The sequence below is a fragment of the Schistocerca gregaria genome, chromosome 10 (genome assembly GCF_023897955.1).
Source record: "Schistocerca gregaria isolate iqSchGreg1 chromosome 10, iqSchGreg1.2, whole genome shotgun sequence".
Taxonomy (NCBI): Eukaryota; Metazoa; Arthropoda; class Insecta; order Orthoptera; family Acrididae; genus Schistocerca; species Schistocerca gregaria.
In genome coordinates this window covers 130,015,705-130,041,309 of record NC_064929.1, presented here as the reverse complement: position 1 = coordinate 130,041,309, position 25,605 = coordinate 130,015,705, and the positions used below count along the sequence as shown (strand labels likewise).

General features: G+C 38.6%; 1 protein-coding gene across 1 annotated transcript in view; it reads left to right on the top strand.

Annotated features, from left to right (window-relative positions):
- The window catches only part of LOC126293189 (Y+L amino acid transporter 2-like), a 94,738-nt gene extending 70,327 nt beyond the window's left edge, over positions 1–24,411 (top strand). The window contains exons 9-12 of the mRNA XM_049986307.1: positions 5,697–5,793; positions 5,880–6,029; positions 7,748–7,925; positions 13,047–24,411. Coding sequence (XP_049842264.1) covers positions 5,697–5,793; positions 5,880–6,029; positions 7,748–7,925; positions 13,047–13,108 — 487 coding nt within the window. The 3' untranslated portion in view covers positions 13,109–24,411. The remainder of the gene's footprint in view (positions 1–5,696; positions 5,794–5,879; positions 6,030–7,747; positions 7,926–13,046) is intronic.
- The last annotated feature ends 1,194 nt before the right edge of the window (positions 24,412–25,605 follow it).

The window sequence follows — 25,605 nt, the reverse complement described above, 5'->3', positions numbered from 1 at the left end:
GGCTAGGGTGAAGGCATGTTTGCGGAGGGAATGTAAATAAAATTTAATGGGGTCGTTGTAGGGATGTTGTGAGGTTGACATGGTATTAATAGGTGGAAAGGGTAATATGAGGTTAAAGTGAAAGTAAATAGAAATTTATATAGGGAGAGATAAAGGTGTGAAAAAAGTCGAAAAAGTGTTGGTTTGAGATGAGCTATGTTGATCATGTGCTGAACTTAGGTTGGTGAACAACAATGGGTGCAAAGGTTGGGTAGTTATGTTGTCTCCAGATCACGTTAAAGGGTGGGGAAATTCAAGAAAATTTCGAAAAAAAAAAATTTCGAAAAAATAATTTGCGAAAAAATAAAATTCGAAAAAAATTTTCGAATAAAATCTCGAAGAATATGTGTGTAAATGTATTCAAAGGACTGGTTATGTACTGGCAGGTTATGGTAATGAGGCTAACAGTTGTTTGATGAAGAAATAATTACGTGTAAACCTGTGGGAAGCTGCTAAAAAATGATCGGTTATGTGGGAAAAACGGGAATGGAAATAAAATGAACGTTGTTGGAAAAAACTGAGATGGTTGTGTAATAGGTGAAAGGAACTGAAGCTGTGAAATAGTATTCACGAGTTTACACGAAATGTTTGTAAACTGGGAACTATGGATTTTATAGCAGCGGTTATGTTGAAAGCGTTGAAAATTTTAGGTTATGGTTTGGAAGTAAATTACGAATTATTGAGTATAATTAGGCAGGATAAAATGTATGGTAGATTACGGAAAAATGGAAGATGAATACAAAGTGAAACTTCTTGTACAAGCGAAAAGAGAAAGTAAGACGATAGAGAAGATTTCGAAATGCAACAGAGACAATAACAAACGTAATTGTTGGGTTCAAATTAATGATGATGTAAATAAAATAGAAAGAAACTTCCACATGGGAAAAATATATTAAAAACAAAGATTCCAAGACTTACCAAGCGGGAAAGCGCCGGCAGACAGGCACATGAACAAAACACACAAACACACACACAGAATTACTAGCTTTCGCAACCGATGGTTGCTTCTTCAGGAAGGAGAGGGAAAGACGAAAGAATGTGGGTTTTAAGGAAGAGGGTAAGGAGTCATTCCAATCCCGGGAGTGGAAAGACTTTCCTTAGGGGAAAAAAAGGGCAGGTGTACACTCGCGCACACGCACACACATCCATCCGCACATACACAGACACAAGCAGACATATTTAAAGGCAAAGAGTAAGGGCAGAGATGTCAGTAGAGGCGGAAGTACAGAGGCAAAGAAGTTGTTGAAAGACAGGTGAGGTATGAGCGGCGGCAACTTGAAATTAGCCGAGGTTGAGGCCTGGCGGATATCGAGAAGAGAGGATATACTGAAGGGCGAGTTCCCATCTCCGGAGTTCGGATAGGTTGGTGTTGGTGGGAAGTATCCAGATAACTCGGATGGTGTAACACTGTGCCAAGATGTGCTGGCCGTGCATCAAGGCATGTTTAGCCACAGGGTGATCCTCATTACCAACAAACACTGTCTGCCTGTGTCCATTCATGCGAATGGACAGTTTGTTGCTGGTCATTCCCACATAGAAAGCGTCACAGTGCAGGCAGGTCAGTTGGTAAATCACGTGGGTGCTTTCACACGTGGCTCTCCCTTTGATCGTGTACACCTTCCGGGTTACAGGACTGGAGGTGGTGGTGGGAGGGTGCATAGGACAGGTTTTACACCGGGGACGGTTGCAAGGGTAGGAGCCAGAGGGTAGGGAAGGTGGTTTGGGGATTTCATAGGGATGAACCAAGAGGTTACGAAGGTTAGGTGGACGGCGGGAAGACACTCTTGGTGGAGTGGGGAGGATTTCATGAAGGATGGATCTCGTTTCATGAAGGATGGATCTCATTTCGGGGCATGATTTTAGGAAGTCGTATCCCTGCTGGAGAGCCACATTCAAGGTCTGATCCAGTCCCGGGAAGTTTTTTCTGCACATTAGTTCGATAATCGTAGAGCCTAATGTATTTAATCATAATAGGCTTACATGTGTTTTACTTTCAAGTTTGAGTGGATGTGTTGTCTCCTTTTTCCTTTTATTCTGTTTGGAAGGAATTTGAATTTTTAGTCTTGTATGCTTCCAGGTCACTCAAATTTAGTTGGATTTAGCCCTGAAGTTCAAAAGACACTAATTTCACATCTGGGGAAGATGTTATTGAGACGATACTGCTGCCAGTGCTATTCCAAAAATGTTATAAAGTGTGTTTCTAAGATTTTTATCAATTACGTGGATATCTTAATGTGTGAGAAACTACACCAGGCTCATCCAAGAATTGCACCCGGTGTGCGCGCCCGCGCCCCGCGAGCACAAGATAGTGTAGTTCAGCGCCCCATCCGTGACTGTGTGCTGCTAGTGTCACCATAGGAGCGAGCGAGTGAGCACTGGTCTGTGCTGGACTGTCCCGCAGTCGGATACAACGTAAACAAAATATTGTATTTTAGAATTAATTTTATGTAAGGCATATAGTGTCTCATTCTTACTGTTAGTAGTTACAAGTATGTATTTTTTGTTTACTTCGTGCTACAATTTTTTGTATCCCTGTTCAGAGTTTAGAAATCGGATCCTTAGTTTGCTGTTTTGTATCTAATAATTTTAACTGACCAAGTTTGAAAACTTATGAAAATAGAATTAAGGTTATCAAGCTCTTAAATTCTTACAGTCAACATTGTTAAAGAAGACAATTAACATTTTACACGTTTTTCTTTTTCGAGGAAACGATTTTGTCTAAGCTTGGTACAATATTCCGTGAGACTGCTAACCTCAACGAATTAGTCAAATTTTTATCGCCAAGGAAGGAACAGTTCTTAGTTTTAGCATACTTTAAAAGAGAGAAAAAGCGCTCACAGATATACGTCAAACCAAACATTGAGAGAACTTTGGCCGCGTGCTTGTGCAAAAGAGGCTATTTCTCTCATGGAAGACAGCTGTAAAACTCATCCAAAGTTTTACACATAAGAAAATGGTCCTTCAGGCTGATATGGCACTGTAGGTCAATCAGCTCTAGTTGAAGCAGTTGTGAGACGCCCTCTGCCCGAAGAGAAAACTGGCGAACAAATATATCTATCAGCTGGCGTTCGGGTGGTCCGCACGGCCAGCTAAGCGGTATGGTTCGGTCACTGCACCAACATACGACTTCTCCCGGGGTGCTGGCCGCGTGCGATCATGGGCGCTAGTGCCCCAGCGGCACATTTTGACAAGCCTGAACTAGACATTTGAAAGTTCACCATATAAGATGCAGATATTTCTCAGCCTTCTAACCAGGGTATAATGAAATGTTCATTATCAGGGAGTATACGACATGGGACAACCGAGAAATCCGGGAAAAACCCGGGAATTTTTTCATCCGGGAGAAAACAGGGGAAAACCCGGGAATTTTTCGGAATTCCGGGAATTTTTCATTGTTTTACCTTTCAGTTAAATTTTTTGTAATTTGGACTGCAGAATTGATTCTCTATTAAAGAATGTTATTTGTATCCTGCTACTGGAGAATGATACTGCAGCAATAAAATATAAACGAGAGGAACAAAAATAAAACTTTAGTGGCAAAGGAAATGTGCAATTTACAACAACAAAACACCGTGCACGAACAAGCGTCTGCAAATAGCAAAAGTATGTCAAGGCTGTAGGCCACAGACTGTAATTCTTCGTAACAATAAACTGCTTGCTATGAGCATGAGGTCACAACTTTTCACATTAGGTTCGTTTGACCAATTGCCAGCGGTCTGTTGCGCATGCGCATTTGGCTTGCATATAAGCAGTACTTTCTCCCGCTTCCCGCTACTTGAAAGTTTGGCTTTTAGCTGTATCAGTAGTAGCAGCAAGCAGCCAGATGCAAACGAAAAAAATTTTTCTCGCATGCCCTAGCTGCCACATTCACGCTTGCAGAGTTGTCTGAGTTGTAGTAGGGAGGGGGTTAACCTCCACGTGACCCGTGTTTACATTAAGTAATTTCGCTGCTTCTCTTCGTGTACAGCTCCCACGTCATATGAAGACTCAACGGATTTCTGTGGCCGAGCGCTATCAAGTGAATTAAAACACATTCACATAATTACGGAGGGAAAAATATATTATTAATTTCAGTTTTCTGACATTATTTTATTTCCAAGTTAGTAGCAGTCAAGCATTAATCGCCTTGGAGAACAGTGAATTTATTTTTGCAAGTATGCTAAAGAAATTTGGCGTTGTTAATCTTTCCGTTTAGGCAATCATTTTATTTGAAACGAAGTGTTTCATTCTACAGTATTGGCTAGTTCCAACTGTTTGCTGAATTTTAAGTGTAATTTCAAGTGCATGTTATCATTTTCTAATAATAAATAATAATTCATAAATAAATAAATAATAATTCATAATAAAGAACCAAAATTGAGATCGTAGAGTACTGGTACTCCAAGAAAATTTACATCCCAAAAATCACACTGAAAAGCTTAATATCAGATGGGACCTACTTCATTGTGAATCTGGAAAAAGCCAATTTGCACTTCAAGCCGAATTATGCATTTTAGTATGGTTTACGAAATTCTGATGCTCTTTGGAGTATCCTCTGATGCCCTGTTTCTTTTATGGTGTAATGTAAGCTCTCTTAGTGCTTTATACACACAAACATGCGAGCTTCCTACACCACTGCAGTTGCACACGCACAATAATGCCTCTTTTTTCTGGTCCTCTCTGGCAACTGGTAAATCGAACCTGTTTCTAACAGTCTCGGGATAGTATTGCGAACGGTGATTAGAAAAGCGTTACTTTCAAAGTAAATTTCTTTTTATGAAAGATGAATTATGTTACGTGTGAGAAAGTGGGATGGATATCAAAATGACAGAGCATTCAAAACTGAAAAGTTTGAGGACCAGCTGCTTACAAGAATTTCGAGCCGAGACATTTATGTCAGAATTTTAAATTTACTGGCACATTTGTGTGATGTATCTTAAAGTATAAAACACGCAAAAAAATTAATATTACATGTGAAAGCTTAGCTTCTGTTGTAGCGTGTTAATCTTAGAGACCAGTATTATATGTGAAAGCTTAGCTTTTCTTGTAGATATACGGTACTGTGTACATTCATGTAAACTGTTAACTTTTCCTCTTGCGTGTTCGCGCTATGTGACCAATGATCTTGCTATTGGCTGACTATAACAAGTGTCCATGCCCTGAATAGCTGCTGTCATCGGCTGGCGAAATCTCGTGGCTTGAGATATGACTCGCTTACAAAAGGACATCGCAACCTCGGTTTCAACGCTCCGGAAACAAACACGCTGTGTTTGGTGCAATTCGAATTTATACTTTCGTAATACGAAAATATGCAGTGTATATGTTGCTGCAAATCAAAGGTCTTTCCAAAACGTACCTCCTTTTTTTTATTAAAAGTCTCTCCAAAACTTCTCTGCCACATCTTTTCTTTTTTTTTCTCGGAAAGTTCTACGCGATTGTATAAAACGTCAACCATTCAAAGGATTGATAAGTTTTACAGTTCAGAGGGAAAATCTACGGAAAACCTACTGTCACTTAGCACAGAACATATTTTTTAAACGGGATATCTGGGAGAAACCCGGGAATTTTTTTTGCCTGATTATGTATCATAAATTGACAATTTTTATTGTGAAATCAATGCTTGTCGTCAGTGTTTGTTGCACAGTGTTATTGATGAAGTGGCTCTCATGTTTCCACAGGATGTGCTTTGTCGGTGCCCGGTACGGACACTTCCCGGCCATGCTGTCTCACATCAATGTCCAGCGCCTCACCCCGACCCCTTCTCTAGTCTTCCTGGTACGTAGTACATGACCCATTCCTGCTGCACACGTACCCTAGAAAGAGTTTCATTTTACTTTTAATCTTGTCTTTTGTTCCAACAGAATCTACTTTCTCTCATCATGCTGTGCACGAGTGATGTTCACGTACTTATAACGTACTCGAGCTTCGTCGAGTCGTTCTTCATCATGTTATCGGTTGCTGGAATACTGTGGTTGCGCTGGAAGAGGCCCGAAATGGACAGACCAATTAAGGTGTGTTAGCTGAATGTTACATTTCTAGGGTGGCGATTCTTATGGAATAGATGGAAAACCGGGAATTCTCAGGCACTTACATTTTACCTAGAAAAATAAGGAAAATGTCGGGGAATTCTCTGTTCTTAATCTAGCATTGTTATTTAGTTTTATTGAGTATTATAAATCACAAATTTAAAAAACAAACTAATATTTCACAGTATGTTAATTATGTGAATATTATTCCATATAAATTATCAGTGTTTTAAAAACTGTGGCGAAACTACTGGTTATGGCTAGTATATCTCAGCTGACAAGAAACAAAATTAGATCAGTTACTGCTGCTACAATGACTAGTTTCCAAGATACTTGAGTTTGAATGTGATGTTACCGTCGGTACACGAGCGATGGGACACAGCATCTCCAAGGTAATGATGAAATGGGGATTTTCCCATATGACCATTTCACAAGTGTACTATGAGTATCAGGAATCCAGTCAAACTTCAAATCTCTGACATCACTGCAGACGAAAAAAGATTCTGCAAGAATAGGGCCCACAACAATTGAAGAGAATCGTTCAATGTGATAGGAATGCAAGCCTTTTGCAGATTGCTGCAGATTTCAGTGCTGGACCATCAACAAGTGTCAGCTTGTGAACCGTTTGACGAAAAATCATCGATATGGGCTCTTGGAGCCGAAGGCCTACTCTTGTACCCTTGATGACTGCACGACACAAAGTTTTATGCCTCGCCTGGGCATGGAAACTTGATGTCTGATCAGATGAGTCTCGTTTCAAATTGTATTGAGCAGATGGACGCGTGCGGGTATGGAGACAACCTCATGAATCTGTGGACCCTGCATGTCAGCAGGAGACTCCTCAGGCTGATGGAGGCTCTGTAATGGTGTGGGGCATGTGCAGTTGGAGTGGTATGAGTATCCTGATACGACAAGATATGAATTTGATAGGTGATAAGTATGTAAGCATCCTGTCTGATAACCTGTATCCATTCATGTCCAATGTGCATTCTGACAGACTTGGGCAATTCCAGCAGGACAGTGCGACACCCCACCCGTCCAGAATTGCTACATAGTGGCTCCAAGAACACTGTTCTTGGTTTAAACACTTCTGCTGGCCACCAACCTCCCAAGACATGAACATTATTGAGCATATCTGGTATGCCTTGCAATGTGCTGTTCAGAGGAGATCTCCACCCACTTATACTCTTACGGATTTATGGACATCGTTGCAAGATTCATGGTTTCAATTCCCCCCAGGACTACTTCAGACAGTAGTAGAGTCCACACCGTTGTGTTGTGGCACTTCTGTGTGCTTGTGGGGGGCCCTATACGATACTATGCAGGTGTAGTAGTTTCTTTGGCTCATCAGTGTATTTATTTGATGGAATTACATTTTCCTGGAAATATACGAGTCTCAACTTTATCGCCAATATTGGAGAGCCTTGGCAATACTGACAACTGGAGAAAGTGAAAATGTGCTGAAGGTGTGAAATGAAGTTTGTGTTAAAGAGGACACTGGACTGAGGTAGTCTGTGCAGATGTAATAGCCACAGTGGTGTAGGGGTTAGCACATCTGCGTAGAAAGGAGGTGGTCTGGGTTCAAGTCCAGGCCTTGGCACAAATTTTAATTCATTACTTCTGCTTCTATCATTATCAAAAATGAAAATGTTTCTTGTACATCAGGAGATGTATTTGCATTGTAATGTGGCTCTTTGTTGCAGGTGGCGTTATGGATACCCATAACTTTTGTGCTGATATGCGCTTTCCTAGTCTTCGTGCCATTCTACGAGCGCCCGTACGAGGTGGGTATGGGCGTGTTGATAACAGTGACGGGTGTGCCAGTGTACTACATGGGGGTGGTCTGGCAGGACAAGCCTGCTTGGTTCCTCAGTGGCCTCGGTAAGTTGGAATCTCTAACAGTCTTTTGTAGCCATGGCACATGTAATGCAGAAAGAGTTACACCGCAAGTGTGCTCGGAGGTTGCCTAGACTGTTTACTAGTGAGAAGCGAATAGGGTTATATTTCCCACCAAATTTATTGCAGAGGATAATGTGTGCGGTAAAATGGTGATGGAATGTCTGTCTGAAGTGCCGACTTTCAGAAGAAATTTATTAACTGTTACAGTGCAGAGATGGAAGTTAATAAGTAAGGGGGGGAACAGAAGTGTGGTCAAGAATGTGAATTGAGAGGAGAAATTCTAGAAGACGTGTAAATATTATAATTTGAGGAAGTTTGAGATCAGCACTCGAATTAAACTAAATGGGTTGTTATTTCCATGGTTTCTCTCAGAATGCAGCAAGTAACTACTTCAGTCTCTGGAGCATCCGTTAACTCAGCGTCGTGTACCATCCACCTCCATTTCTCCTTTCCACTCTGGTCACAATTGTGGGCCTGTTACCTGATCAATTTGTTAGTTTTCCCAACATCTCAAGTGATTATTAGAGCACAGCTTGTCACCTTCCCTCTTGTTTTGTTATTAGAAACTCTTGTTTACTTATGCAGTTACTATCCAACAATTTGCTAATTGTCTTTGTCTTTTTTGCATAAGAGGGTCATTGACCACATGACACCTGCCCTCAGGTAAGATTACCAGTCAGAATGTGCCTGGAGACATTCTGCTGAGATCTCCGCCTACCTTCCTCAGTAAAAACTTATCGAAGACAAAATTGCATAAATATATCTTTATTTACAAATGACAGGTTTCGACACACTACTCCTATCATCTTCAGGTCTTCAAAATTTTGTGTAGTAAAATGTGTTCATTTTGAGTTGGACCTCAGCTTGACATGAGGTCCAACTCAGAATGAACACACTTTATAACATGGTCTCGAGGACTCGCAGATGACAGAAAAGGGTCTCGAAATTGGTCGTTTGCAAATAATGAAATATTAATGCAGTCTCGGCTTTACAAAGTTATTACCAAGTAAAACAGATCACATCTTCTAATTTCTCAGCATGAGAAAATTTAACTTTCTTCAAACGTCCCCGTCTTGACATTCCGATCTGAGCATGGTCTTCAGTATTCTTAGACTGAAACGTCAGCAGAAGAATTGCGGACAGTCGAACTGGCTATCCATGAAAGTTGTTTTAAGTCTCACATATAGTATTTCAGACTGGTGTAGGGGTGGGGAGAGAGCAGTAGAAGCAAGGTCATCTCCTGCAGTGTACGGTCTGGGGGATGCCAGCTACCTCTCTCGTCCCCATTTTACTCCATTTTAATTGCTTTTGGATGTGGTCGTCACCTTTTCTGCTGCACACTATTTTCCACTGTAGTGGTAGTCCTCAGATGACTAGCGAATGCCAGTCCCTCTTTAACACTTTGACCATAACGGACTGGGGGTGGGACAGCTGCAGGCCAGGTAGCTCCCGTCGCACACAGAGCGCCAGAAGACGCTCACTGGGCCCCACCCATCTACTCGTCAGGCTAATTCTCTCACCACATTTCATTATTGACAATCCGTCTGATGTCCGTAATTTTTTTGGCCTTCTCACTTTTACTGTTACAGTTGTCCTGCCCAGAAGGCTTTTTTACTCTGCAGCTGTCTCTGCCTTCTATCAGGTCGGTGGGGGTCGGCTACCCCTCTCGCAGCAGATGAGCCCTGGGAGGCCCTCCTCTGCTTTGATCTACGTATATGTTAGACCCATTTATATTTATTTCCCTTTCAATAATTTCTCTGCTCTGGCATCAGTATTCTTTTAATGTCTCAGTTAGACAGCTCCTACTTACTTTTGAAATGTAACCAAATTTCTGGCAGATATCACTAATTCCAGATAAACTGTCACGAATCAGGGACTGATGTTTCATACTTTAGTCCCTTAACCTCTAACCAACCACTTGTGCATCTCTCACTGCTGCAGAGATGGTCAAAAGAAATTAGTGTTGTTCTGGTTTTTCATAATAATGTACACTGATGTTGCAAATGATTTTATTCAGTTGGCTTCTGGCTGTTAGTCTAGAAACTACGATACGTCTCTCCATTCCTTCCTGAGCTACCCCATGTTTTTAAATGGTTTCTACTGTAAGAGACTGTCTATCAGTGCTGTAATTCAAAACGGGTGATACAGATGTGAGGCATAGACGTGGGAAAGGTAGAAAGTACCAAAAATGAAATTTTTCAGGAAAGGAAGAAAGAAAATTTGTAATGATTCTAGTACTTACTTTATTAAAAAAAAAAAAAACTTCCAAATTGAAGAAATCCACTCAAAATATTATAAACTGAATCTTAACTAATAATCGTAGTGTGGTTTGTTAATTAGTAGTTTATACATTTATAAGTCTCGGTCCAGCACACAGTTTTAATCTGCCAGGAAAGTTTCATATCAGCGCACACTCCGCTGCAGAGTGAAAATCTCATTTTGGATAATAAGTCATTCTTTTTGCCTCATTGAGAACCACTTGAGTATATTATATTGCTTCCACATTTCGAGTTGATTGAACGACTGGGGAAATCTCTCTTGAGACTCCAATCCAGCCAAGGGTGCTTATTTCAAGATTAGTCACACTCAACCACACATCAGCTTCAGCAGAAAAATCAAAAAGTTGTCAGGCTTTACTGTAATTACTTTATAGGGCTTGAAGACTGTTGCATTGTGAATCATTTTTGCAAATTCTTCTGGAACCATGATCTTACACTGCTTTTTTTTCACTCTTCAGTTATGCTGAATTCCCTGTCATAGGGCACATAAGAATCTTCAGAAACCAAGAATCGAAACAGCGTTTTGCAACGGTATGACTCTTGTGACTTCTGAAATTTTCCTGGCATATTTCGTCTTCTAATAATTTCCGGGTATGCAGCCGGATCCCGTCGACATTGTGCCACGATATTTCAGCCCAGATACATTCTGCCACGATATTTCGGCAGGTGTAGCAGTTTCTTTGGCTCTTCAGTGTATTTCAGAGAGAGAAAAATTGCAAATATATCATTTTCAGCATAATCCCCATGACGCGTAATGTACGCATTCCACTGCTAGGGAAGTGCATGTCTTTTATCTTTTGAGCTAAATTTTGTAGAGTGTGAATACAGCCATTTGTGCAGTGTGATTTTTTCCTCCATGTCACTTCTGAAATGCTTACCTCCCAACACTTCTGTGAGCTGTCCAAACCCTAGAAAGTCACTTGGCGCTAATTGTGATGAGTAACATTACTGTTTGAAACATTGAGAGTTTATATCATGTATTGCTGTTATGGTTGAACAGGCAGTATAGGGCTGAGCATTGTCACGTTGCAACAGAATATGTGCAGAAGTCCTCATCGTTTGCTCCCGATTTCAGGGTGAAGGTGATTTTCAGAGCTGAGGGTGAATTACTGTTCACAGATAATCTCCTTTCAGTGTAATGCTCCAGACCTGCCAAAAGGCATTGAGCACGACTTTTCCTGCCAATGTCAGAATATGGAGTTGTTTTTGGCTTTGGCAGAGAGCTATTGTGCCATTCCTTGCTCATTGTACAGTCAGTGTACACCTCCTTTGAGAGTTATGTCCATATACCCATTACCTTCAACATGGAAATGACACAAGTTGTTCTCAGACATTTTGCAAAAACTTTATCAAATTGCGATGCACTGTGTACAGTTTTGTGTGTCAAACACCAATATCATCTTTCACTGTGACTATATTTTTGTAAGCCTCTATGTGGTGTGCAAGGCCAAGATGTAGAGCATCGTACACAGAAGTTATGTCTCTTTTACACTTTCTGCACTGCTCACACTTGCTGGAGGACCACTCATGAAACACCATTCTATTTTTCATCCTGCAGTGCATTTCCATTGATTAACAGCTTTGCTACTTGAAAAGCACACAACAGTTCCAAAGTGTTAGCAGCCGACAATGGAACGGCCATCGTTGCATTGACGTTCCTTACGCTGCCAACTGTGGTCATTTGTCATAGCACAAGGATAACTCGTGACAAATCAGTAATAAAAATTTAGGAATATTATTGCTCTTTCAAGTTTTTCATTGGAATCACCCCTCCCTCTGCTCACTCTCCCCCCACTGCCCACCCTTTCCTGTGTCCCTATCATCATGTTCGTTAACTGCATTATTTATTCCATTTCTCAGCTGTTTTTGTATGTGTTGTCTCACAATAGTGCTTACATATATAGACATCTCTCCCTGATGGCTCCCTCGTTGCTCTTACTGGAGGTGCCTCCTGCTGATCGTACGATGCGAGTGACCTGTTCTTCCCCAACCTGTGCCTCTTTATTCCACAAGGATGTACCCATTTTTTACCTTGTTCTGTAGTCAGTCAAGGTAACTTCGTACCGCTTTTTACAATTTTTGTTGTTGTTGATAATATTGGCCATAAAATAAATTATGCACTGGAAGAGACATTGTTAACATTTTACATATATAATTACTGAGTGCTTCGAAAAGTGAAAATGTGTACTAACTGTGCCCTGTTAGAGCAAAATTTCAGTTTTAATGTTGGTCCAAAGGTACCTTTGCATCAGGATCAATTTAGAGCAGCCTTAAAAGCCAAAGATTTTTTTTCCTACATCTAATACTCTGGGTAAATCTAAATTGTGTCAAAAGTAAGTAAGGTGTTAATAAGTAGTAAAAGAAAAGTCTTTGTTCAGTACTGTAGGTTTACTTTGAAATATTAAGGTATGTGTATAAATCTGGGATTGTTCAACTTAAATCACTATAGTCCGACACTCTTTCGTAGGCAACACAGTTAAAGGCTAATCCAACCCTAGGAGCTTGTAGGAAGTTGGAAAGGCAATTGAAATGCTAACTAGACGTCACAGAGCTAATAAAAAAGTTACTTTTATTACAAAATAATGCAAGTAGGTGGAGCAGCAGCAGCCAATTGAAACAAAAGTGGTAAGTGGTACAAAGTTACCCTGATTGACTGTAACCCTGTTGAGGAAATATGCTCTCATTTCTTGATAGGTGTTAAACTTTGTACACTTATCTTAAATGCTCCTTGTCTCGTAGGTATAAGTGTTCATCATAACTATTGATTTTAAATTTAGAATGTTTGAATGTGCATTAATATTACACTTCCACTGAATTTTTGCAGACAAACTGACCTGCAGTGTCCAGAAATTATTCCTGTCTGCCAAAGAAGAGAAAGAAGACTAATTCCATGCTGCAGAAAACCAAGGAATTATAGTGTTAAATTATAAGTAGTTTAAAAATTGAGCTTGGCAAGTACTTTTTTTGTATTGCTTGGTTTATGCTGGAGATTGACAGCCAGGTGGTAGGAGGTGTTTGTCAGACAATGTATCAGACGGAAGTTAAGAAGTGCTATATTGCAGTGTGTTACCTAATTTAATTTAGTCAGTGTAATATTTCAGATTTTAAGTTTTATGTATTTGTCTTCGCTGTGCGAGGGTATTGCGTGATTGATCATTAACTACCGAGTGCGGCATCACAACTTTGTTTTACCAAAAAATAAGAATCTGATTTTTTCTGATTCTCTCAAAAATTGTAGCATTTCTCCTCAAAAAAAGGCACTTCTCATTACAGAACATTTTGACTTCGTAGTAGGAGCATATATTACAACTTTATGGGTCAATTTTGCCTCTGTTTTGGATGATCTGATATTCATTTAAATTAGTTTGTTCTATTGTTTACAGTAATATTTGTATGGATGTGACACATACCATCATTTAGTATTAAGCCCATTTTAGTGATGAGTGGACAGTATTTTTCATGCAAAACTGTAAATTATATTTTCATTTTAATGTAGTTTGTTGTATTATTAGTCTTACGTGTTTTCAGTTGTATGGTGAACTTATGATCTTAATATTATTTTTGTGTCAGCAGACCGCTGCTGTTGGTCTGGGAAAAAATAATACCTTGAACCAATGTAAGCAAGAAGGCATTAAGTATGTGTGATGTGTTACTCTAAAAAAATGCTCATTGTACAAAAAGCTATGACATACTACCTTTTTTATGTTGACAATTCAGAAATTAAGTTACACTTTTAAAAGTAATATTGTACTATAACAATTTTATCAATGAATTGGAAAACTAAGTTTTAATGGCTGAAAGTCTTTCTTCAAAGTGCTGCCCTTGAGATCTTACATTGAAATGGATAGCTGTTGTTTTTGCCATAAAATAATATCCACTGTCTCTGACTCAGAAATGCAACATCTTGTCATCTTCCCTGACAGAACTTACTTTGCAGCAGGATGCATGCTATTTTGAAACTGTTTCAGGAAGTAATGCTTTCTCAGCTGCAGTTGACTTATTTATTCCATCATAAACAGTTATGATCCCATCATCCAGGCTTGAAAACTGTAAGGAGGTCACAAAATTTGGAACTGAATGACAGAATTAAATGTGTGCGTGGAAACCAAATCATAAGTTTCCATCATATTAACTCTCAAATGAATGGTTAGCTCACATCTAAAATGATATTATGAGAAAATAAATAGTCGGCTACAGCTGTGGACATTTATATCATGAAATAATAATATCAGTGTGGAATCATGATTATTTTCTTTACAAAGTGGGCATCATCATGAAATTGACTCACAGATTTCGATGTGCCAAACTGGCTCTGAAACTTGGATTTATGAATTTCGTGAACAACGATTCTAGTTGCTAACTTATCCTCAAACAACTTATGATAGAGCTGAAGGCTTCAGACAGTTTCAGAGTTTAGGGCTTGGATGTTCAGCTAGTAAGAGCCATTACCAACAAAAGACTTAGCTCTGAGATTGATTCTCGGTCTAGCACACAGTTTTAATCTTCTTTACTTTGATGGTAGGTTTTCGTGTTTCCATTTTTGTGCACTTGTTTATACTCCTAATTTTCAGTTTTATTTCCTTTGCTACCACACTCTTCGGTAACAATGTGTTTTCAGAATGGATATTCTTAGCTGAAAAAAAAATACCAGGACAAAATACATAGCCTGTTTGCAAACTTTGTTTGGTTCAGTGTCTGAGTGACTTCTAAATTTGCCCTCCCTGTTCATGTATGCCCTTGTGGAATTTGTGATCAATAAAAAGAACTGCTCTCTCTCTCTCTCTCTCTCTCTCTCTCTCTCTCTCTCTCTCTCTCTCTCTCTCTCTTTCTCTTTCTCTTTCTCCCTGAGAACACTTTCCGGAGCATCGTACAGAAAGGTACATGCTACTCTGCAAATTCCTTTTTTAATAGGTGTCCATCATAAGTGGAAAACTTCAAACAATAAGTGAAGTTTTAAAATTGTATGGTGAAAGCGTTCGGTGTGGAAACCTGCTTATATTTTGTACAGAAGTTGCACCCAGTAATAGGGAGAAATTCCTTGTAATGTAGTACTCATACATATGTATTATGCAAAATATATAAGTTAACTCATAAGGTGGTCATACTTTAAATTCTTCAGTTCATCCCATGTCATCCAGTTGGCCCCCCGCTTCATTCTTTGCAGAGACATCCAGTTTGTCAAAGTTGATAAAAAATATTTTAAAAATGTGTTCTTTTGTGGTTGGTGGTTCAATGTTGAATCGAAGAAAAATTGTCCCCTTCATTGCATTTGCGACTCATTTATTCGAAATTCAGAATGCAGAACACGTTGAGCTCCACAGTAGCCATTTTGCAACTATCTGTTGCCGTCAGCACCCCAGTGGTCTTTTCCACAAGTATCAGTACTCTAGGAGTGAGGATCGAAGCTGTACAGCCTCTTCTCAAATGGTGTGTAGCTTATTTGTATACAATTTATACTGAATGAAATAAAAATTAATTTATGTTCATCTTTTGGAATAACTAAGCATTGCTTGTCATTCCTTCTATATAAATAATTGACATCGGGCTCATTTACCACAATGGCATAGGTCGTCAGCAAATAGTCAGAATATGGTGTGAAATGTCTAGAGAAAAACAACTTTTGCCTCAGCTGTGTCATTGATGTAAAAATTTTCACGATCAATTTCGAAGCTGGTAGAGTTTGTTTTCAGGCACCTCTAGTGGATGAAATAGATACCTGCATTCATGCAGACTTTTGCATTTGGTGTACTTGAGTACAGTTTCATTCATCTGATATGGCACATTTAGTCTTCTTTCTTTCTTACTGATGGAGGACATAGAAAAATAAGTATCAACACTATACAGTTCTTCTTTTAAAATTTTCAGGCTGGAAGACCAGAGTTTATGCATAAAACTATTCACTAAACTGTAGTCCCCATCTGCAGGAGACATATTGAGAGATGAAACTGACAATTATGTAGAAAGCTCAGAGGGTCCTGAATTTATAGAAATGTAATGACCTGTATAGAGCAAAACACAGTTCATGAAGTAACGTGTATGATTGTCTCCAGTTGATAACACCATTATCAATTACAAGTAATAAATTGTTAGAAATCTTTCTGCAAAGTCGGTGTCCATATTTTACTTTATTTAACTCCATTTCTCTCCATAAATTGATACTGCCCGTCAATACAAGCTCATATGTTAATGTGTCATCAAAATCCAAATGCTAGTCTCAGGAAATATGGTTTCATTTTCTTCACACTACAAAGTGCGTTTCGCTACCACTGACTTATCAGTTTGTCCTCGTGAATGTTCCTCTAGTGTTTTGCCGAATAGGTGTTAATAATTCTTTTTGTGTTTCTGATACATACCTGACAACAGAGGCACAGAACTTTATACACACTACCTGTCGCTAGTGAATGACGTGCACATTTCAGAGATTGTAGGAATTAATGTGTTTCCTTGGTGTGCTTGAATATTGTTTAACTCCATACTTTACCAACAGCTCGGAATTTTTAATAAGTAAACAGCAGAACTGAAATACTTCGTTGTGTTATTAAATAATCTACGTGTTTTGCTATACAGATACCATGTATATGACAGAGCTTGAAGAATGTATGGATGGATAACAGGTTGACAATAATGGACAGCAGCAAGCAGTGGTGCTTACTTGGTTAAGTAGCCAGTCATCTGTTGTCTGATAGCTGGAAAACTATTGCAAACAGTTACAGTGTTGCGTGAGGAGACAGATTCACTGTTGAAAATTCTTGTGCTTTCTGCAGTCCTTACTGAGCTGCAGTAAATTTGGCACAAACAAATTTCTTGTTCAAAATAGAAAGTGTAACTTATTTTCTGAATCTACCTCGCATATCACAATGTGGACTATAGTGTGTTACTTACTTCACATTTAATTTGTATACAAGTAAATGTACTTCCATTGCACACCATTATAGACATTCAGATCATATTAGTCCCATTTTGTTTTGTTGCTGTGAGTGCAGCAATTAAAAATTGACTGAATTTGAATCTCGGTATATTATAGTGTGTCCCATCAGCTTTTTAAATTCATTTTTTGTGGCAGTATGTTTCTTAGCAAGAATGGCAGTTTGCTGTACAGTCATCTCCGTAGTAATAATTTTTAATTGTAATTCTTGAGCTTGTTTGGCATAGAATTTAGTCAAGTGGCAGCAGGAGAGAAAACACACAAAATACACTGAAATGTGCAAGTTTTCAGAGCCAGTGGCCCCACCATATGGCAGTTGAGATTCTGAACCCCTGATATAGGGTTCTGGGTGACTTTTATGTAACTCTCTCTATGTCCTGAACCTCAAAAATCCTTTTCATCACCACTCTCCCTTTCCGTTTAACCCTTATGCTAGGAGGAGGAGCCACTGGCTCTGAAAGCTTATGCTTACGCATTTCAATATGTTCTATATGTTTGTTCTCCTGTGGCTCCTTAGTGATTAGATTTTTTATCTGCCTGTGTTGTGTTATAATGTGGAATATAATTTGTCGGTACTGGCAGCATTTTAACAGTTTTTGGCACACACTGGGAGCTCCCGTGTACTGGGAACAACTGGAGTAGGTCTGATGTTACGGTGCGTTTCCTGCTGCCGCTCTCCAGTTTGAGTGTGTTGTGTAGTCCCTTCAGTGCTCGTGCATATTTTCTCTTTCTTTCGCATATTTGCAGTTAACCTGAAGGAGGAGCTATGTAACCGTTCTGAAAACAAAAGATTATTGTTACGCAACCAAGCCAAATGTGGGCTTTTTGCGTTTGCAGTAACTCAACCTCTTAGTTGGCTAGGTACATCTGCATCAGTGTGCTATGTGGTGTTCACTGTTGTTTAAACATATGGCGTGACAGCAGAAAATGTGTTCAGGCAAGAGCGATGGCTATGTATATTGATGATGTTAAGTTTGTTGGTAGCCCGAGGAGAGAGTAGACTGGATTCAAAATACTGTGGAACTGCTTCCAAGACATTGATGTTTGATGGTGGTGTGTGAAACACAGGTGAGAAGGTACACCATGGGGGGAAATGAATGTCATTATTTAGCCCGAAATAAAAGAAGACTAGTGTTGGAGAATGCTGTATCAGATATCAACTCGGTGGGAACTTTTTAACAAAAGTACAGATCCACAGCTGGTATAAGTTGTTTGTAGGATGTTATCTCATTTTTACAGCTGTCTATTTTTTTGACACTTAGTTGCAATTTCAGAATTGCTCTTGATCGGGCTCAGTCATGTTGCAATCTTTTTATAGATATGTTAGTGATCAGAAACTTACTCTTCTGGCTGAGTGTATCCTATGTACCTCGTAGGCAAATTAAGTTCCACTACCTTCTTCAGAGACCTCGCCTTATCTGAAGACTAGTAAGATTATTATTTAGACAGGTTCACTCAGATTTAATGGTTGAATTGTGGGCACTGCATAGTGCGTCAGAAAAATTATCTTTCGGTGTAGTTATGTGAGGTGAAACTAGATATCTTCTGTTTGTTTATACAATACTACAAAAACTGAGGATGAGTGTTCAAACCAAGATCTGTAAGCACCATTATCTGTGGTGAGCACATCAGAATCCTCAAATGCAGGAAATTACTAATTTTGTAGTTCGTGTTCAGTTTAGATAAACCTCGAATAATAATACTGATAATGTTTCACTGATATACCATATCAGATCACTATGCTTTGGAAATCATTCCTAAATTCACAGTGTATATCACTTCTTGTAAACCCATTAAGGCAGAGATTAATCACTACTCTCTTTTAGTGTCATCAGGTATATAAATTTTCATTCAGTAAAAATATTTGGTCATACTGATCTACACACACACTTCAGTATAAGTACCAGAGTCATCAATAATCCAAAATAATTCTGTAACACTTTTCTTTTTAGAAGACACAACATCTTGTTTTGTAACGCTATATACAGATGTGTGCTACATAAGTATTTCAGTGTACATGCGTTGTCAAGTATGGCTCTTTCAAAGCAGTTAACATCAGACTCTGACATAGAAGTGTCATTACAGCATTAGATTTTCGTATATGAAACATAATGTCATTGTTAAAAACATAGTCCACATCATCCAAGGGAAGCTCCCGGCATCTTCTTCCTGCACAAGGCCTTGATTTCTGTGACATCTGTGTCTGGCACCTCCAACATTCCGGCCCAGGTGGAAGATTCCTTCCGTTGCTGCTTAGCTGCTTATGAAACATAAGAAACAACAAATGCACACATTTGCAGGTTTCAGAACTGAAATTAACGTGAATAAATTCAGGCACACACTTGCCATTGTTGTTCCTGTGCTAACTGATATTGTAAATATCCCTGTATTGTCACACACTATTTTCAAGCCATTTGTGTACCCATAGCAACCTAGCATAGCAGTTGCTTTAGTCACCATTTATTGGAGTTGCATGGTACACTGTTTCGCTTGTGCTAGTGCCAGAACACAGTTGATTTCTGTTTCTGTCTTGCTTTTTCACTGATGTAAATGTGACTGTGCCACCACAGTAGTCAACAGTTGGTGTTGTTGGGTAGCAATAATAATTTTGTACGCAGTGTAGAAGATGGCGCACAGTAGGTTGTAGTTCAGTTACAGGGTATTATGCATCGTGAAGTTGGAATCTAGAGATGATGGTTATTATTATTATTGTAATTTGTAATTTAATAATTTGTTAAAAGAGGTCATTCTCACCTGTACGCAGTAGAATCATTCAAACTCGAGTTTTTGTTTAGTTGCCTCGCACAAGCATGTAGTGTGGAAGTCTGTCTCTCATAAAGAGAGGAATTAGAAACGTTGTCGCCTTTGTTCTTACGATGTAGGCACTACTCCTATCAGCGAGGAGGAAAATAATGTGTTTCAACCATGACAATAGTGAGTGAGGTGATTCATAGCTGGAACTTCCTAAATAAGTTGCCTTTCAGCTATTATGATCCAGAGCATATGTTTTCTAGACTTCTAAAAAGAAAGTAGCTTTTTTTATCTTGCCATACTTGAGTAGTAAGTGTCTTGGGAAATGTGGGCCCCCACATGTCAGCTCCATGTGAAGGACTCACATTTTCGTTTGAATTTCTTCCCTGCGCCTGTAAAATAAAGAAAATATTGTTTTCGCAAAAGTTTAATTTTACTCCTGGATAAATTTTGTGAACACCGTATAGCATTAATGTAATTATGTGTCGCTGTGTTAGCTCGAAACTGATCTGTGTGCTTTTTAAAAGCCTTTTCTTGCACACGGTCCTTATGAAAAACGGCCAGGGCCTGAGAAAAACAGTATTGGGAGATTTGTGGTGGTGATTGTTGTTTATTTATGCAACATGTTAGGTGTGTGAAATGTTGTTCGATACTGTTTCTTAAATTTTATAGTTGGTTCATACATTTTATAAAGGAGACAGTATTTCCAGCTTGTTGTGTGTGTCAGCGTAATTGGTTCAAACATTTTTTAGGTCCAATTCAATGGACGCAGGTATAAAACTACAGCTGTGTTTTCTTTGAGAATTCTTGCATACCAATCTGACAGTGTTCCCTGTACATGGGCAGAATTAAATTTGAACAGTTTTTGATAATGTGAATTTTGATGAACACAAGTCCAAATGGTTATTACAATGATTGTCATTCGTTCCTAACACTCAGTAAGACATTGTGAAGCTGTTTCTGAAAGTGGAATTGAAATATCTGCAATAATATATTAACCCTTTCGCTGCTATAGGTTATCTCTGAGCATTCCGTGCTGGGACTGCTTCTGTTACGGTTGTACCGCTTGCCAAATATTGGTGCCTGTACTGAGAGATGGCGTTTCAGCTGATAAGAAATATTGATCATCCAATTTTTCGAAAACTGTTAGATGGAGAAAAAAAAAAATATTTTTGCATGTGTTGAAGTCTGATATCTTCGTGATATGGAACTGGATTTCTTTTCATTATGTGCCATAGTTGTTGTGCTGTATCAAATTAAGTAAAACATCGCGTGAAATTTTAAAGATTTTGCAGAGATAAAAATTTGTGTTTGGTTGATTTTTGCTTATTCATTAGCAAGAATGAAATCTACACAAGATATCAAAATTATATTTAAAATTGAGAGCCAAAGGATATATCACTTCATTCTCACGTTATTGGCTTTTATATCTGAAGGACATAAGCACACATTGTGCCCAGTCACGTCCTTGCACATAATGAATCATGGGGTTGCAATAATTGTCATATCTCACAAACGGTGCGAGATATCGAAATGTTTCTTGCAAATGATAGCAGGAAATGAGGCACATATGTTGTACGATAAATACTCAAAACCTGTTTACTCACTGAAATATGGAAGTAATTTGCCTGCAATAGTGAGAGGTCAGCAGCTCCGGATGCATTCAGAAGTCTGTAGCAATGTAGGAAAATCAGAGCAGCGCGCCTGTATTTGTCCACGACACCTGTGAATGGCGCAGCAAAATTCGTATACGTGCCCACAGCAGCGAAAGGGTTAGCAGCAGCACTGGGCACTAGCTTCACATATTTTATGTTGTGTAGCAATAGCCAGAGGAGCCCATAGCCTTTCATTAAAAGAAAAATTTTCTTGCACGAGTCCTAAGTTCATATTAACTGTATTCATGAATTCCGGTGACAATAAAATGAGAATTTCTGCTGTTGTGCGTTTAATTATAATACATAACAAGAGAGATGGGAACAAAATTTAAATCTATATGAAGTTTCTGAATATTGAAATAATTTATACTGTTGTGGTTAAAGAAAATATTGTAATTTTATATGTATATCATTGTTTTGTATATAATGCTAGTAAAACTGTTTGTCAAAAATCAGTATTATAACATATTGTTCTGCTGTAGTGCAGCTGGTGTAAGTATATTGTGTCTCGTATATGAATGGTGACTGTTATATTATTTTAACAGGTGTAACTATGGAGGAAAACAAAATGGTTTACATTGTGTTTGGTAGCTGCCATATTTTGTGATTTATGAGCAGAACAGATTGATATTTGTGTCTCAGCATCTACTTAAGTGTAAAGTATTGGTGGATTCAGTGGCTCTTTTGAAACGTAACGCTTAACAATGTAGCAGTTGGTTGCTCAGTCGAGCATAGTCTGCAGATCTGATGCCAGTCTGTTCACTTGGGTTACAGAGATACAAGATATTGCCTTTTGTGATAGGGCACATGTGAATTTCCTGGAATATTTTGTATGTTTTTATCAGTAAATAGATGGTTCCCTGTGTTTGTATTGTGACAATAGTTGTACAAGACAGGCAGAGAGAACAATTAAGTTGCATGGGAGATAACAGTTGCATAGGAACCCACATGCCACTGAGGGAGATTGATGGACACGGTCTGCCTCGGTGATTGCAAAGGTGATGAGAGGAAGCGACATCTTGTGGAAGGGTGCCTCTGTAATTCGTGCTTAAAAAGTTGCTGTGATGCTTTTCCGTGGTTATGACCACTTGCAGGGAAAAATTGTGCTTCTCAAAGGACCTTTCTACAGTAACCTTTCAAGCAGTAGTATATTGAATAAAACAACAGCGTGAAATGTATAGTTACTAATGTTGCTGCACCATTTTTGAAGGTTTTGTGTTGCAAAATACCTTATTGAAAGAGTTGGCATCCTTTGTTGGATCTTGAGCCTTTCATTTGTTGCTCTGATATTTATGCTTCACATATTTACTGAGTCCACTCCCTTGGGGATTTGAATCTGTCAATCATTGTTGTCAGAAGTGGCCTATGAGCTCCACAGCTGGGACACTGAAAGAAATAATGTAACTAACTTCACTACTGGTATGTAGTCTCTTCTGGCTTTTCACTGACTGTAAAAAAAAAAAATGTCCTCTTTAGAATACGATGTGTACATAAACTCTGGTAAAGCACTAAGGAGTTAAAGCACTAAGGAGTTTGTTTTGAAAAAGCTCCTAACACTAACTGCATCTCGAGTGTGAAATGCCATCACCAGTATATTTGGGCAAGCATTGGAGAATTCTGCTCGAGCTCACATTTTACGACTTTGTAGCTGTGTGCTGAGTAGTGAAAATGCAGAAGTACGCAGCTATTACAGATAGCTGTGAAGCACCTTGTAAATATTTGAGAGAGCTGAAGTCCAATTGAAAATCAGCACAGCTGTACTAAACATATGAATTAGAAAAATTTGTGCAAAAATTGAGCTTCTCTGGGCAAGTTGAATGTCCAAATAACTATGGGGAACATCTTTGAAAACAATGATATTTTGGAGAAATTGCCAGCTCCAATCTCATAAATTATTGGAGCAGAAAAAAAATCCTTTTACTATGGAATTTGTTTAAAACGTATTTTAAAATTATTTCTTCAGTACACCTACTTTCAAAAGATATCTGTATGAGCGTATTGATGTCCAAAACGTCAAACATTCTAACCCAATGAACAATCATTCATTCCTGCATCAAGTCAAATGGGCTTTACAGCCACTATATAACATCTTAAAAACTTAGTATGGCTGGCTCTTCCAGCATTCAACTGAAGCATGGCGCACTTGAGCTTCCTCAAATCTTCAGTTTACTAACACAGAATGCCACAAGTTGAATCTGCACAGAACAAGTGCAATACAAAAATTTACGCAATGAACTTTGTCAGTTAGTACAATTAATATTTTTTTAAGGTGGTACCAGATATTAAGTACACAAGATACAATTGAATCTCATTTTTTATGACTGAAAGTATTTGCAAGTAATGCAGAATTGGGATGTGTTTTAATTTTGTGAACATATTTTTGTTTTTCCATTAGGACATAAAGGGATTTTACAATTAATGTCTAATGTAACTTCAGGAATTTTACTAGACTTTTAATTCCTAGTCATTGTTTGTGATTTTTTTAAAATTTTATTCCTTTAATTTTGTCCAAATACATTGGAATTTGCTCGTGTTGAAATTGTCAGTATTCTTATATATATAGAATTGTGTGTCTTTTGTGCTGTTATGGCTACTTCTAATCTTACATTTGATATTAATTGGAAAAATTTATTTTTGTAAAGTATTGTAAAAATATATGAAGTAAATTTTGCTGTGTTACTGATTTATTTTTCTGTGTTTGTATACAAAAACATTCGTTATTTAAAAGTAAGTGTCATAAGTAAAACGAGTTTTGCAGTGTGTGCTGAGATTTGTATTTGGAAATGAACTTATTTTTGAATAAGTGTGTGGACAGTACTTGTATTTTAATTCTGGAAATAAATTTCTGCCTGATTTAATCTGCCTGTGCTTGTTTGTTGTATATTGCTCCTCTACTCACACTGAACTTGTAAACTCGTTTGGGCCCAGCTGCAGCAGCAGCAGAAGTGGTGCTTTATAAAGGCACTGGGCATATGTAAATAAGGAGTGGTCATTGAAATGAATTCACATTAAAAATTTGGCTTTTAAATATTTCTATACCTTTGTCACTCTCACGTAATTAAAACAAAATAATTTTCACTGGTGAGAACAGTAACTTTCCTTCAAGTAATGCTCAAAATATTCTGTTTTAATCTCGGATTGTCAGTCATGTAAAACTAGATATGTATTTATTTTAATATTTCACCACTATATTTGCAGCATACAGGGTGCTCTGAAAGTAGTTGTTCAGATTAATACACGAGGCAGAGAACATCAAAAGAAATATACTTCTACAAGGAATGTATGGTCTCTGAAGTCAACTTGTAATGTAACTCATGTAAGTTATTGCCAGTGTTGCTGATTGGATTGCGTACTGACATTTGAAATTGCTCTGTCGATGGTCGGCCCTTGTGGTCTGCTTGGAAACACACCAATTCATTCGCAAGCACCACTGCCTTGTGATGGCAACAGTGACCACCTCCTAGTTGCAATCATTACCAGCTTGCAGTTAACATGGAGCAGTTTATGTAAACTGAAATGGCTGACCCGCACGTGGTATACGGTGTGCGAATGGAAATCGACAAGCCACGCTGAGAGATTATCGACAGCACTTTCCCAACTGACAGGTTCCACAACGTTAAAAATTTGGACATCTGTATCACTTGCTACACGCAAAACAAGCACTTTCTTTGCATGATACAGCTCATAATAGAACAGTGTGAACTCCCGAAATAGAAGACGAGGTTCTGTGAGGTGTTGAACATGTTCCATCTATGAGCAGATAATGTGTGGTACAAATCCTTGTCAGGTGTACCCTTCTGTGAAAAGTGTTACATGACTAGCAGTGGCCTTTCCATCTTCAGTTCGTCCAGCACTAGCACCCGATGATTTTCCCCGATGTGTGCAGTTCACAAAGTAGTTTTTCCAACCGACTGCCCTGCACCCCTTATTTCTGGCCAAGGTCCTGTACACAGGTGTGAGGTGTCGTTTACTTGTGAAGGCTGTTTTAGTATCCCCAGTTCATGTGTTGGGCCCGTGTCAATCCATGATGTACTCAACCTCGTACTTGTAAA